This window comes from Parus major, chromosome 3, assembly GCF_001522545.3.
Source record: "Parus major isolate Abel chromosome 3, Parus_major1.1, whole genome shotgun sequence".
Classification (NCBI taxonomy): Eukaryota; Metazoa; Chordata; class Aves; order Passeriformes; family Paridae; genus Parus; species Parus major.
Window position 1 is genome coordinate 15,145,006 of NC_031770.1, and position 15,632 is coordinate 15,160,637.

Genomic DNA, 15,632 nt, shown 5'->3' on the forward strand with positions numbered 1-15,632 from the left:
ACATCAATTGTTAAAATTTCCAGCTGGACAGAAATTTGCAGACAGGTTTACTTTAAGTACGTAGTCATTTACTGGAATTACCAAGTCACTTCCCATGTTAATTGAAAAGAAATTATATTATATGAAACCCTAGTGACCTCCAAATGGAACTGAAACCTATTAGGTCTGAAGTACAGATCTGTACCACATGTGCTAATAAGTAATTGGTAGCAGTAGACATCCATTATCATCCATAGGGATCAGTTGCATGAGGTAGAAACTCAATCAACAAATTTGAGGGATGTAGGGAGGCGATGAAGGAGGGACATCCTTCATCACCAGATAATACAGCTACTTGCCAACAAATAAACATGGACATTCAAGAAAGCCTTGGACTGTTCCAGTGTTGGATGAGAAAGAACAGACATAAGAAGCTGTATGGATGCTGGTTCTTCTTTCTCTCTGCTCACTCTCCTTCCTCACAGCTGCTTCCTCCCTATAATATTAAGTCCAAGTTTCCAACTTTCACTCCTGTTGCCCCTGCTCCCCACTCCACACCCTGCAGTGCTCCGTGGTCCAGAGGAGAAGCTGCCAGCCCCAGATTGCAGCATGGAGATGCACACAGGCAGATGAGTTGGCAGGGAGAAGCTGGAGGGTGCTCACTGCAGATGTCACAGCCAGGAATTCAGCTGCCAAGAGAACAAGCTTCTACTGAGGGTGTTCAAACTAAAATTAGGCAGAGTTTATCATTTAGCCAAGATATGTTTTCCTAGAGACAGTGACAGGGGCTTAGTTGATACCAAAAATGCCTTTCTATGATGCCTGGAAAAGTAAGCACTCCAAGCCCCAGTATTGTAAGATTTTTCACCAGGAAAACATAATTGCCATAGTCTAATTTTTATGTGTGATTGAACAACTTCAGATAAAATTTTACAAAGTGTAACTGACATAAGCTGCAGGAAAGGGTGCCTAGAAAGACAGCATTAGTAAACTTTTTAAATACCACTGCAGTGTCAGCCTTCTAGCACAGTACCAAAAAGCCCAGTCACATCTCATGACAGTAATGGAAACATCCCTTACCATCATTCCCAGAGCAGGAAGCATGAGAGAGGCATCTTGAATCTCTTGACTTCAGGAGTTACACCAGAGAAAAATTAAGGAACAAAGCATAATATACACCTTACCCAAAGGATGCATAGTTTAGGCCTGGACACAGATTTGGAACAGGGAATCTCTGTGCTGTGAAACTGCCAGCACAGCCCTGGCTCTGGTTAGCTGCCATTCTTCCAGACAATGCCTGTGCATGGTTTGGGGGCTGACAAAGGCTGCAGATTATTCCCAACAGGCAGTTTGGATGTAGATACCTTGCTATGGAGGCTGCATGAGTTTAGCTGTGTCTTGCCAGGAGTTTACCAGGTGCTCACTAACTTGTTTACTAGCTGTTTGTTCACTACCTTACCAGTTTGTTTACAAGCAGAGAGAGATTCAAACAGGCTCATAACTCCAAAGAATGACTGGTGCTCACCCAGGGAGATGGTGCACCTGTAGCTTACTCCCCCCCACTTAATTCCCCTTCCATTTTTCATCAAAGAAATAGGCCAGTGGTGCTCAGATTGTTAAACTTGTCAAGTCAGGCAGTCAAACTTCCTGTTGGGAACAACAGCATTTAAAATTACATCAAAATAATTAGGAAGAAGGTAATTTTTATACCCTTAGCAGGAGACCAAAAAGACAACATATCAAGCACATTTTGTCAGGAGACAGAGGCAAGGATCATTAGTTGGAAGATCCAATGAATGTTGTTAGAAACTGCACTTTTCCCCACCTCATTCTTACCATTACATCTTGGCTAAGTGCTAAGAACTGTTTCTGAGGAAGAGGTTATGGATGCTGGCAGACAGGAGCAGATATGATCACAAGTTTGAACCTGAAGAACATTATATGCCAGATATAAAAAAGCAAAAAAAAAAGCAAAAAAAAAAGAACTTTGGGAGCAAGAGAGAAAAGATCAGAAATAACTAGCATGGCAAAGTAACAACTGCAAAGGCAAAAATTACAGAATATGTTTTTGAATTGCGTGCAAGAATCCAAGCATCACAAGGGGAACAACAGTTAGAAATGGAATCATTTTAAAATGACCCAGAGCAAAGCAAAGACATATTAAGGAACCTTTACAAATAGGTAGAGAATAATTTCTCTTAGGAGAGTAGTGAAAAAATTACTTAAATCAGTGCCATCCAGAAATTAATTCAAATCAGTAAGTTCCAGTCCAGAGGGAAACTTTAAAGCTAGATTTTGGAAAGCAAATACAGTTCAGTCTGTCATCATTCCCTTTGAATCCAGTGATATAACTGGTGCTGAAACTCTGTAAACCTGTAAGGAGGAACATAAACCCACCACTGATGATAATTTAAGGCATATGATTAAAGAAGGAAGGAAGGGAAAAGATTACCTCTCTGATGCCATCAGTCACAAATCAGCCAGGCCTAACTCAAGGCTGCAAAACTTGAGAACCTGACAAGCTTGCAAAAATGCACCAAAAGATTCTTCTGACAGCTACTGCAGCCCCCTTCCATTAGGAAAGTTTTAAGGCCTATTGCAGAAGCAATGGAATTGGGAATAGGTAAAAAAAAAAAAAAAAATGAAGTGGCCAAGAATGAACAATGCTGTTCTGAGAATAGAAACAAAAAGCGAAGTATATTCCTGTGTTTAGATCATTCAATTGAGAGCTGTGTGGACTAACGTAGTGGGAGGTAACATAAGCCTGCAGCCAGCTCCAAGAGCTAATGCAGCATTGAAATTTTGAAATGCAAATCTTGAGGAGCAATTATGCAAAAACTCTTACTAGGCAAGTTTTTGGGGAAACCTTAAAAATAAATTGTAAAGAATCACATGAAGCAGCACTGTGTAGGATAGTGATTGCTATGCCAGGGGAAAGAAATGAAAGGAATGTGCTAAGAATGTCATCTCTGACTGTTGTGAAACACTGAAGTTCCCCAGAGCATGAAGTGAGAGCTAACAGAGCACTGTAACCACCAGTACAGGCACCCATCCCTTCCTATAGGAAGAGCTGGGCATTACAGGCACAAGCTGGGAGAACACCGTGACCTACAGGAGAGAGCAGGGTCAGTCCCAGAGTGTCTGGAGCTTTGAACTCTCACAGCTACACAACACACCACCAAAAACAAACAGGGCACACCACATACCTGATTTTGCTTTGGAATATCAATCAATCCCTCTCTTCAGACATCTTCAGCAAGTTAAGTGAAATGTATTCCCAGTAAAGACCTGCAAGTAGTAACCAACCAGGATCCTGACATTTGTTTGCCCAAAAGAAGCATTCTGCTTTTAAAATTCCTATAGCAATGTGGCTTCTTGTAATGAACAAGCACCCTCAAGTTCTTCTCTGCACCTTGATCCACTCAGAGGAGAATTTATAATTTATCTTTACAGTAAAAATTAAAATTTATCTTTGCAACTGGAGTAGATTACTGTGCTCAACAGGCTGCTGAAATGTCTGCCATTTGGCCATTACAAAAAAAAAAAAACAAAACAAACCCAGGAATGGAGTCTAGTGAGCCCCTTCTTTATGCCTACACCCAATATTCTCTATGGGCTGCCTGTTCCAAGCTTGCAGAAGTGTAGGCTGCATTGCTCCCAGCAACAGTATGAAGAACAGCCAGGACAGTAACATCAGCCCAGACAGGACAATCACAGAAACAGAAGAGCAAGAACCTTGTCTTTGATCAGTTGCTGCTGTGTGGTTTTGAAGATGGTGCCCTCAGACAAGGTGATTTGACAATTCTGGCGGGCTGCCTGTGATCCCAGCCTGTGCTCTGTCTGTATTAGAGAGGCACTATCCAAGCTTGTCTCCAGAATCTCAGCCACACAGCCCCCCTGCAGCAGGGCACAAGTAAAGAACAGTGGGAGCACATATTACACACAGAAGCAGGGAGCAGGAAACCTGGTTCCTTTGTACTGCACGTGCCATTGATCTCAGAGACAAAAGGACCTGCTGTTTCTCCAGCACCTTGGGTTCATGTGTGGGAAGCAGGGGAAACAGTGCTCACCTTCCTTTGAAGAACACTTTGACTGTGATGGGAACCAAGAGAACAGTGCTGTGGCTAAATAGATGCTAAACCTCCTTCCCAGTGCTAGATTGATGCAGCATAAAATACACAGTTGTAAACTCCATAACCTCCTGAACTAGCACAGTATAAGGTTAGAGGCACCACCTTAACTGAGCTCCCTCACAGTGTGTGTGTGCATCACAGCACATCTCTGATGACATGATTATCTATGGCTTCTAAAATAATACAATATTAGGCAGTTTTGTTCTACAGCCTTATTTATTACTTCTGAGTCTGTTGTCTCTACTTAATCTTTTCTTGCCTGGAAGAACATCTCTCCATCAGTGAATCAGCATCTCCAGAGAGGAAACGAAATGGAGACACGTTCATAATATACAGCAAATCGCTGTCTTAACACTCAGTTAATGTTCCACAGTGGATTAAGAATTATTGTCCTAGTATTTCAGCTTAGTCCAGATTTAGTGCCCCAGTGGAAGAATTAAGGACTAGATGAAACAGTGCATGTAAAGCTACTTTCTAGAGCAATACAGGAGCATGTTGCTATCACAGTCACCAAGGCAGGTATATGAAAATCAAGGAGCTGTTACAAAGTGGTTCCCTGTTCACAAAAATTCAAGTAAGGGGAGAAAAATCCATTTGGATACCAAATGAAATTACAGTGCTATTGGTGGAAAGCAAACAAAGATAAGCTGGTTGAACAAAATTATTTTACTGTGTGCAGTCATAGACAGAAATATGACTCGTGCCTCCATGGTCTGTGTGTTGTTACAGATCATCTGGTTTGGTACTGCCTGGAACGGTCACAAAAGAGACTTTACAGCAGCTGACGCACAAGTCCTAAACCTTTACTCACAAAAGGCTCCCCTGAGGCTGAGGTCTTCAGTGAGGACCTAAATTTGAGAGTGATTTTCTCTAAAATTCCTACCTCTATGCAAGGAATATTCCTGCAGCTCCATATCTGCCCACTGCTCTCCCTTTACTTTCTCTGATGTGCTCTTGCAGGTTTGTGGTGACTAAGAGTTGTTGAACTGTGTGTGTTTTGATGGGATCTGAACTGTAAAACCAGGAAGAAAAGTCCCTGTGAAGGTTCCTATGATCCTCACTCTTCCTGCAATTTCAAATATCAGCTGTACCACCATGAGCTCACACATCTGACTCACTGCTTCTAATCTATTTTCCTCAACTCAGTTTTGCTTTGGCAATATTGCCACCCCCACGTCTCTTGGTGACTGAACACTGAGCAAATTAAATCTTGATCTTTCTCTTTGACTGCTTCCTCTTGTTCTCTCAGTTTTTGTAACTGAGATGCTGCCATATCCCTTTTCCTTTAGGTGAAGTAGCCAGACAACTTTGATTGCTCACAATACTCTTCTGTACATTAGGCTGTACTTAAACACAAATGATTTTTCTTCTACAGTGTTTCTAAGACCCAGGACAGATCATATCCTTGACTACTTTATCTTCAGCAGGATGTTATCTCCTCTGGTTTTGGCCTCCCTGAGACTGCAGCCAACCCAAACCACAGCTTCCAGATTGACCTCATGCCCTGCATAATGATGGTGGCATCGTTATTACTATTATTATTATTTTTAATAATAATAATAGTAATAATAATATTAATTTTCCCCTCCTCATCCTCCATTTCCCCCAACAGCATTATTTTCTGCTTATTTCTGCTTCCCTCAGTGCCTTTCTCAACCTGTTTGTCTGTTTCTGACATTTCTTTTGCCGTTCTTCCCTCCATTCTGACAGCAATTCTTACTCTGAGCACCAAGTACGACTTGTTTGTCACTCTGTCCTCTTTCTTTCTCTCATGCTGCCATAATATGAGTGACTTTTTTTTTTTTTTTAACCTGGCAGATCAATGACTCTCCGTGTGCCAGTAGAGCCATCTCTGTCCCAGGAGCCAAAGCACAATGTCACATATTACCCCATCTTTTTTCAAATCCCTCTTCAAAACCTATATCCCTTTAAGACAGAGTGACATCACGAAACCAGAATAACCAAAAACCACTGTGCCATTGGGCTTGATGAGAGAACTATAGCCAGGCATTTCTTCCTTGTGCTGCTAAATAAAATCCATTCCTGAACACAAAGAGAGATGATAAATGGTATTACTAAGCATGGCATGAAATGCCAAGACTGAGAAGGAAACCTCAAGGTTTTAAGATCATTCTAAACTCATCATTTCTTCACTGAATAATACAATGTCTACATTGAACTGTACTGTTGAATTCATCACTTCTAGCTTCATTCATCAGCCATTTTATGCACCTATTCCTAGGAAAAATACATGGGGCTGCTGGAATACATGACACATTTCCTACTGACCCTGTGCAAGTCAAGCATTGTCACAGGCTTACATGCTGCAGTGTCTCAATCTCCAGCCTATTTCTATAGATTAGCTCTTTACTAATGTAGTAATTCCATTTGTTGTCAGCTCCTCCATTTCTCTACATTTGTTACAGTAAACAGATATGAGATATTAACTTGAAACATTCAGGAGCTATCCCATTATTAGACTGTCTCCTTCTAGTTGGGCTAAGAGGAAAATTAAGGGAATGCAGTTTACTTACAACACTTATGTGGGGTTTCTTTCCAGAGTTCCAGGAATACTCAAGGCTCAAAATGTCTTACGTGACCACATCAGAAGTTTTCTGGTGAGTTTATTCCTGATATTAGCAAGAGTGCCCTCCCTTCAAAGGTCCCTCATGCTGCTGCTTAGTGCAAGTCATGCTATTTGGTCATGGGGCTGCCCTTGACCAGAACACAGGCTCATGAGTGCCTTTATTGAAGGTGTACATGGCTGGGCCTGGGGATAAAAATAGGAATAGGATGTTTGTGCTACACTATGAGCAAAACTCAATCATCCATGCTTTCTGCTCTTCACTTTCCATATCTGCCCATGGCTCATGGCAGTCCAGGAAAATGGAGGGACATTCTTCCCTGTTGGGGAGGTAGATAATACTGCCAGTGTGAAAGAATGAAGTGGACTCTTATGAGCTGTCTGGCCTGTGTTTTCCACTCTCAGTTCTGTGATTCATCTAATTAAGGTACACAGCCTGCAAAACAAGAGGAAATTTGGAACTTCTGCTCATTAGCTGGGCATGAATGGGATTTTTTTTCCCCCCTCTTGACTGTCTTCATTTTATCTGCCGCAGTTCTTCATGACTCAGACTCCAGAAGGGCTTATGATTGTGTGGGTTGCCTCTGGCAAAGGCAAGGAGCTTGAAAGCAAGTGTCTGTCTGTCTGACTTTTACTTGTCTCTGAAAACAAACACTGAAAAGCCTATTCCCTGAGCGACTGACCCAGCTGCTGTGTCTTCCCTGCTTGTTGGGGTACAAAATGATTAATCTCCTTCTACACAGTTCAGTACTTAAAGCATATGCGAAGGGGACACAAGGGCTTTCATATTAAGCAGGGATAAAAAAAGACTTATTTTACTCTTAATGAAGAAATAATTTCCTTAAGAACAAAAAGCTCCTCACAGCCAGTGCTTATAAATTGCTTAATTGGAAATACACATAACAGTCCTATGAGGATTATCAGAGTGCTTCTAGCTGGAATTAGAGTCAGGAAAGAAAAGCTATTTTAGAGATACTAATAAAACAGGAGGTTGTAAAGGCTTCTGGGATATATACAGATGTTTTATTTTAGGCTTTGCATATAAAGCTGAATTTTAACCAATTTGTTATTGGTTTGCAAGCTCTGCTGATTAGCCTTGAAGCAGAGAGGAGTGAAAATAACAGAAGAGACCCTCAGATCAGAGAATGATAGCCCCAAAAAGACAGACTGGAGTTTTTTTAGCTAAGACTTCAGGCTATTGGGCCAGCTACCACTGATGTTCCATAAATGTCCCAGAAACAGAGCTAAAGACGTATTTGTCAGTACTTTTCCTGATAGGTATCAAGCTCCTCAGCAATTCTTTGCACTTTGCCACAGACAGGCTCCTTGCCTGGCTGCAGTGGATGTGCTTCCTGCCCCAGCCACCCTTCTCCTAGGAAAGTGGGAAATGGTGGCTCTCACAGCTCCACCACTGCTTACTCCTCTGTCCAATGAGCTTTTCTGCGCAGGAGCAGTGATCCAACGGGGCTGCATCACATCCCTGGATTTTATGTACTTTGATAAGCACAGACACTGAGCCTCTCAGCTGCCCATGGCCAACTAAGTCACCACAGATTCTCCTTTCCCTTGGAGGCAGCAGAGAGGATGAAAAATGTCTGCCCGCTCATCTCTGCCCAGAGAGCCCACATGCCCTATGTGAAAAAATTTGTTTCTCCTTGTAGATCTTTGTCTAGAGCCCAGCTCCAGGGTCAACTTCCATGGCACCTGAAGCCTTTCCATTGCTAAATAAACCCCAAACCTTTCTTTGGTGGCTAACAATAAAGGCACCTGCACCATCTTCCTGCAGTTGGGTTTGCATACTTGGGTTTGGTTTGGACACCGCACCCAAAAGATCCACTGTAGGATCACCAGAGAGACACAGGCAAGGGGAAGCCAACAGCACTGGAGTCATCTCACAATCCTGGGGTCCCCTCACAGGAGCAGGGTCATCTTACAGCCCTGGAGCCACCTGGTCATCCACAAAAATAGGATTTGTGGACAACAAGCCCATAATTACACACTTGAGAGAGACACCGATTATCTCAGGGTTGCACAAGCCTGGATGCTCAGTGGTATTCCACAAATCAAGGACACAAGCTATCAAAACCTTTTGCTGTTTATATATTTTAGCAGACAAATGAATTTGTGTTCACTGGCTACAAGTTACATAGTTCTCATGTTAATCAGTATTCTAGCTTCTACTTACTAATGATTCTCTTGCTTCTGCTGCTAATTAGTCCCATACTCAGTCTTTCTCTTCTTTTGGGTCAGTGGGTTTCTTGGGTCCATGGCTGTGAGTTGGTTGTCACCATCTCCCTCTGCCAGAATTACATTTTACCCAGTTGGAGCTGGTTCAGCACAGTTGCTGAGCTGTCTTTATTAGTTTCTTCCTTATCTTTGGGCTCCTGCCAAATATCGTCGCCATCCATAAATTCTGCATTCTTTGTGTCCACTCTCAGCTGCACATCCTTCTCCCCAGGCTCTGTCAATCCCCCACCCCGAGGTCGGATCACTGAAACACCTGGAGCCCTAAACCTCAACAAGGCAGCTCCCCCAACTTGTAATTTCTCTTTCCAACACCTGGACATCACTCAGGGATTGCTCGTTAGCTGCTGTTCCTAAAATCTCCTTTCCTGCTGATTAGTTAGGAAAGCACACGACGATCGAACACCAGAGAAGGTAATTTTTTAAGAACAATTTGGCATATTCCGGGCTTTGCAGCACCTCACGGCCCCGCGGCCCTCAGGGCCTCGGCGGTCCCTCACGGAGGCAGCCGAAGGGAGGTGGCGCCACCTGGCGGCCGCTGGCGGCGCGGCGGCCCAGGCCTGGCCGGGGCCCGCTCCGGAGCCGCCTGAAAGCAGCTGGAAAGTAAGAAAAATAGTCAAAAAATAATAAAAAAAACCAAACCCAAAAAAAGATAGTGATAGCCGGTGGCACCTGCACAGGTGTAAGGAGCTGTTTTTACTCCTCCACAGCTCAGGCAGCCAACAAGGCAGGACACACTTGGGAGAAGGGAAGGTGGTTGGTAACTCCTTTTTATCCCTATCCCATCCTGCCCAGCTGAGTTTCCTTATTTTATGAGTTACCATCTGTATTTTCTCTTCTAATAAACGGTGGTATTTGAGTTCAAAAGCCCCACATGGCTCATAGCCTGCTGATGCTGAGGATAGGAGGAAGAAAAGTGTCCTTTTGGAAGATGGATCCACTTCAAAGTTGTGGTGATTTGGGGACTGTCACAACACAGGGAGCCATGCAGTGAAGCTGACAACAGCCGAGCAAAACTGGCTTTTCAGGCAACACTGCGGGAATGAAAGAAGAAAAAAAAATAAAAAATTTAAGCATATGAAATGTAAAACTTAAATACAGGGCTTTCATTTTAAAATACATTTATTTTATTTTTTTTTCCTCTTCCTTTTAGCTGGTGAGAGCATATTCATTAGCAGCTCTGCCAGGTCGAACAGTTTCTAGATTTGATTTGGGTTGGTATAAAGGTCCACATGGAGTAAAAGCAGTAACTACTAAAAAGTAAAGCTGAAGTTGCCCATTTAAAGCCTGACCTGATCCTAAAGGCGAAGAGTTGCCTGCCTGAGTCTTGGAGGAGTTGCACTGACAGGTAGCTGGGCAAAACCTGTCCAGCTGGCACCAGTAGGGAACTGGGATGTTAGTCATGGATTCCTGCCTGGCTGAGGCAGGGGCTTTTCACTCCAAAAATAAGTAAGACTCATGAAGGGCCTTTTTCACATCGGCTGTGGTGCTTGCATGTGTGTTCATGTTGTGTATCATGTGCAGTCATTTTACAGCTTGAAATTTGTGTGTTCATGTCCTCCAAGGCAGTAGGGGAAAAGACTCAGGCCATGATAGACGGGACTCCCAGGTCTAAATATCTGCAAAAGGGAAATAAGAAAGGGCACGGACAGGTCTAGGTTTGGACTTTGTTATGTTAGTGATGTTTTTTAATTAAGGGGATGATGATCATGTGTGTCAGGGGAGAGCTGAGACATTTTGAACCCTGGTTCATGCTTTCCAGAGAACACAAAGCACCAATCTGCTGCTAGAACTGTTAATTCTGCAAAAGAAGAGCTGGGTAATTTTGTGGGAAAGCTACTCGCAGCCTCTCTGATCCCAAATTTGGGTTACTTGCCCCAAGTATGCTTACGCTTTCCTGAAGCTCACCAGATCTGAGTGAGCCTAAGTAAGTGTGTTAATTTCTGAGTGTTTAGGGAACACACCTCTAAGCAGAAACCTATTTTAGGCAGAGCTCCTTCTTCCCATAATTTTGGCTTTCTTTTCATGAAATCCCAAATTATACATGGAATGTAATTTTATCTCTGTCTGTCACCATGCTTGGCTCTGCAGTCTGGTAGAGAAGTAAGCCAAAGCCTGTAGCTATCAGTGAAACTGTGCTACCCATGGGAGGAGTCCCATAAAAAAATCCCATTTGATCAAGCAATCACCTCTATCAGTGAGAAGTTTAGTGTCTGCAAATATATGCATCACAGCTGAAAATAGTATCTCACTACAATCTGTAAACTCAGAAGAGTCTGCTTACAGTGTCACTCTTCAACACCTTCCAGGCAGAAGAACAGAGATTTTTGTCCTATAGTTGCTCATTTTCAGCTTCAGTCAAAGCCTCAAAATTAGAAGACACTTTTAAAGAAATTCCATCTGGAATTCCCCTGCAATCTCAAGGCAATGTGTTTTACAGAATCACAGAACCAAAGAATATTCTGAGTTGGAAGGGAACCACAAGAATCATTGAGTCCAACTCCTGATTCTGCACAGGACAGTTCCAAGACTCACACCATGGGCCATTACTTCTGTAAGCAGATTTGCACAATCCATAAAAATCTTTAGGTCCTTCTAATGGATGAAGCTTTTTAATTCTGCCATCTCCTGTCAGAACAGATTTTACTGCAAAGTTTACCTTCAAAGAAATTGAATTGTTTGTAAATTACTTACCTCACTCAAAAGGACAGAGGATAGAGAGATCCGGTGAACATAATGTACTTGGATTCTCAAAAACCTGTGGGCAAGGTTCCACACCAAAGATTATTAAAGAAATGAAGATGCTGTGGGATCGCAGGAGTTGTTTCATACAGTGAAAGCTGGTTACAGAATGGCAAAGGGTGAGGAAGAGTCAGCAGTGGGGTGTCCTGGAGATTGGTGCAGGAACCTGTTTGTTTAGTATATAACCTGTGGCTGGAGAAAGGAGTGAGCAGTGATAGCTCTGTGGTCACAGTGCTACTGGAGTTTTCCAAGTATCCAAACACCACACAGAGGCATCTGAAGGACCCCACTAAACTGAGTAGGAAAAAAAAGTGGCAGGTGGGCTTGGGTGCAGATAAATGTAAACTGCTGCTGTAGGAAGTCATGGATGTGACTGTATCAAAAGGCTCAGAAAAGAACTGGACAAATTTGGGACACCAGGTCAAGAGATGAATACTCTGAAGGACTAAGGGTATAGCCTCCAACTTCCCCAATCCAACAGGTGTGGGAACTGAGGGAATTAAGCAGGAAATGTATTGCTGAAAGACAGGCAAAGGTGCTTACCTGGCTTCTCCCATTGCCAGTGCTGGACACATGGCACGATGCTGGGAGCACCCAGCACCATGGGCTTTATGTTCCTATTTTGACAAAAATTCTGGTACAAGTAAATCTGAACAATGACTTTCAGCTATCAAAAGAAGTGGAGGGGTTTTTTATAATATTTTGATTATTTTTCAGTGCTTTAACACTGTTAAAAATAAAAAGTGAAGTATTACATTATAAAAATTTTACTATTCTTTAAGAATTATCATGATTGATCTGAATCTGTTTTCTTCCTGGTTTTGATATTTTGAATTTTCATTTTGAATTAGAACTGAAGTGTATTTTGCAATATTGTTGGTTTTGGTAGAATAGAAACATCAATTCCCAGTCAGCTCTAGTGATTATTTCCTTTTCTAATGCTTGTCAGTCTCTTCTTGATCATCCTGCCATTCTCTGTGACCCTGAAGCCAAGCTCCATGGGAAAGTGGCAGGAGGTGGTTTCTGTGTTTCTCATAGCTTGCACTGTGGCTTGGGAATCTCCAGACTATTTTCCCTATTTCTGTTCAGCTGTGGGATCTGCTTCCCACAAGGCATCTTGCCATACCGCCTCTCCCAACCCTCTTCTTCCCTTCCTTCATCCCAGGTCTTCTTGTGTGAGTCTGACAATTCAGTGATAATAATTCCTCCTCCTCACTGTTCTCCACGGGGATCTGCGTGGGTGGGCAGAGCTGGTGTACAGAGCACAGCTTTCTTATCTCTACGAACTCATCAAATTCTCCAAAAGCCTTCCCACCAGAGATAAACTTCTCCTTCACAGGAGATCCATAGCAAAATACACACACATTTTACTAGAGCTGGAGCTGGCACTGGAAAATTATGATTGATTTTCCAGATCAAGCACAGCTTAGGAGACACCCCCAGAGAAATCTGGCTTCTTGGCTTCAGAGCAGCTTCCAAAGTGCTGGAGACAAAGGCAGGAATCTCGGGAGCTGGAGCCTGGTGGTCAACCATGTCACCAGCTGCGAGTGGTGGTGCAGCAGAAGGCAGAGCATGCTCCCCCAAGGTGTTGCTGCTGTGCTGGCCAGGCAGACACGGGACAGTGTGGGACATGCTAAACCTGTCAGCTGCTTTTGGGGTGACTCACTCAGGGAGGTGCACCCAAGTAACTGAGGCGTGGGCAGGATTTCGTTCAACACATCATCTGCTTGTGACAGTGCTTCCCCCCACACAAGGGAATATACCCTTTAAATTTCTCTATTTAAATCCCTGTCTTGCTGCCTGCTGGTGTGTGGGCTCCAACTAAGTACAGTTGTAAAAAAACCTAATACCTACATGAGACTGGCTCTGAGGGATGCATCAGCCCAGGGCTCCCTAATGGTCAGCCCCAGGAGAGCTGCCAGGGCACGAGAGAAACCGAATCAGATTCCCTTTCTCAAACACAGGAAACATGGAAGCAAATAAGCCAGAAAACTACATCTTTGGGGACCACATTCTTGTGGAGAAGCAGTTAGAGATAAATCTCCTGCTATGAAGGCAAGGGCATAGTCTTGATCTTCTTTCAATGAGAGCAGTAAAACTTCCCTCTCTGCATTCTTCCATGAAACCAGTAACTTACTATGCAAGCACAGGCTCAAAGGAGTTACCCTTTGGTTACAGCTTGCATGTACTAGTGTGCCTTGAGGAGATCTGTGGGTACAGTTGGTGCCGGGAATCTACATCATCATTTCATAATCCTTATCATCCAAACCAGCTACCCATCACCTGAAACACTTTGGTTAGCTGTTTGTATCAGAGCAGAGGAGGATCTGGATAGTTCAGGTTTTGGCACAGAATCTGGTGGATCCTTACCCCATGGAGAACACAGAGGGCGAGAGGTGCACATCTGCCTGAAGACCTTCAGCTGAGCCTACAGGAGAGGTTGGTGCTGGAAACTTTGCCAGGGCACCTTCCTGTAGAGAGGAACACCTGAGGAAGGAAAGGAGCTTGTTGATGGTGCACAAACCAGAGAAGTAAAGCAGGCTACCAGCACTCTTTTGTTCATGGAAAACAGCTGGAGAAGCTGAACTCAATCCTAAAAAATTTAAATCTCTGAAACCAATTACCATTCAAGCCCTATTGTGCCCCTCCTTTCAGCATATCTGTGAAGTGTGGGCTCACTCATCACTTGGGGTCATCCTCTGACACAACTTACAGTCAGCTGCTGTAAGCCTGTGAAGGGAAATATTATTATCCCCAGTTCACATTTTTTTGAGATAATGGCTCAGCAGTCAGAATGAAATCATCAAACAATAAGATGAACAAAAGCAACAGATACTCATGGGTCATTTTGACTAATCAGCTAATAAAAGACACATCAATTTTATATTGAAATTTTATTATATTAATACAATCAGATTAAATTATTTCCACAGCTAGTGTACCTAATTATATCACGCTATGTATATATAGTTTATTCCACCACGTTACAGTCTTTTTATCTTTAATCATGCAGTGAGTAATGTGGAAACACAAAGATTTTTTCCACCCCTAAAAAGGAGAAACCAAAATTACAAAAGCATGGTTTTGTAAGAAAATTGTATCATACAATGTACGTTCATTTGTACTTGGGCATGGCAACATTAAGTCTTAATAAGTGAACAGCAGCATCTGTCACTGCCATGCTGATTCCAAAAATGCCAAGAGAACTGGGAACAGGGAAATGCCACTGATGTTAGAGATGGAAAAAAAAAAAATATATATTTTCAGAGTATATATATATATATATATATTCAGAGTACAAAAAAATGTAAAAAAAAATTTTCAGGTATTAAGTGTGACATTTATTTGTATGTTGAAGTCAGAGTTATGGAGCCTTGAAGAACACAAGTGCACAAATGGTTTGTTTTCCTTTAGACCAACAAAGATCAGTAGTGATGGAACTGACTTTAAAAGTGTTGCTTCAGGTGTAGGGAGGTGTAATTGAGGTCAGAATCTGGGCTGTTCTTCCTGCTAATGATGCTGCAGAAATAGACAGAAGAATAGGGTTAGGGAGCCATAGATAGCTGAATTTTTCTGGCAGCCCAGAAGAAAAGAAAGACAGAGACATTTTAAGAGATTTAAGAGATTTTATTCTTTTCCAAAAAATGTGTTCTAGAATAATGTGTGGCCAGCATCACAAACCCTTTGCTGGATGATTGTAGTTGTCGGCAAGCAGAAGCCCTTGTGCTTGGTGTTCGGGGATAAAACACCCATTTCAAGAGCAAAACTGCTGCCTCTTTACAAGAGAAGAAATGTCCTTACCTGTCAGCAGCACAGGGCCTGGGACACACACACTGACCTCGTGAAAAGGCTGCTTCTGTAGGGCATCGCTCGCTGCTGGTACGAGGAGTGCAGCAGGTGGGAGCTGCCAGTCGGTTACGGGACTGCCAGGAGAGGGCAGGCACTCGTGT

At 42.9% G+C, this 15,632-nt stretch overlaps 1 protein-coding gene across 1 annotated transcript in view; it reads right to left on the reverse strand.

Moving 5' to 3' along the window:
- Window positions 1-14,600: 14,600 nt before the first annotated feature.
- The window catches only part of LOC107201147 (ankyrin repeat domain-containing protein 9-like), a 6,706-nt gene continuing 5,674 nt past the window's right edge, over window positions 14,601-15,632 (reverse strand). Inside the window, exon 2 of the mRNA XM_015620343.3 lies at window positions 14,601-15,201. Within this exon, the coding sequence (XP_015475829.1) occupies window positions 15,193-15,201 (9 nt within the window). The 3' untranslated portion in view covers window positions 14,601-15,192. The remainder of the gene's footprint in view (window positions 15,202-15,632) is intronic.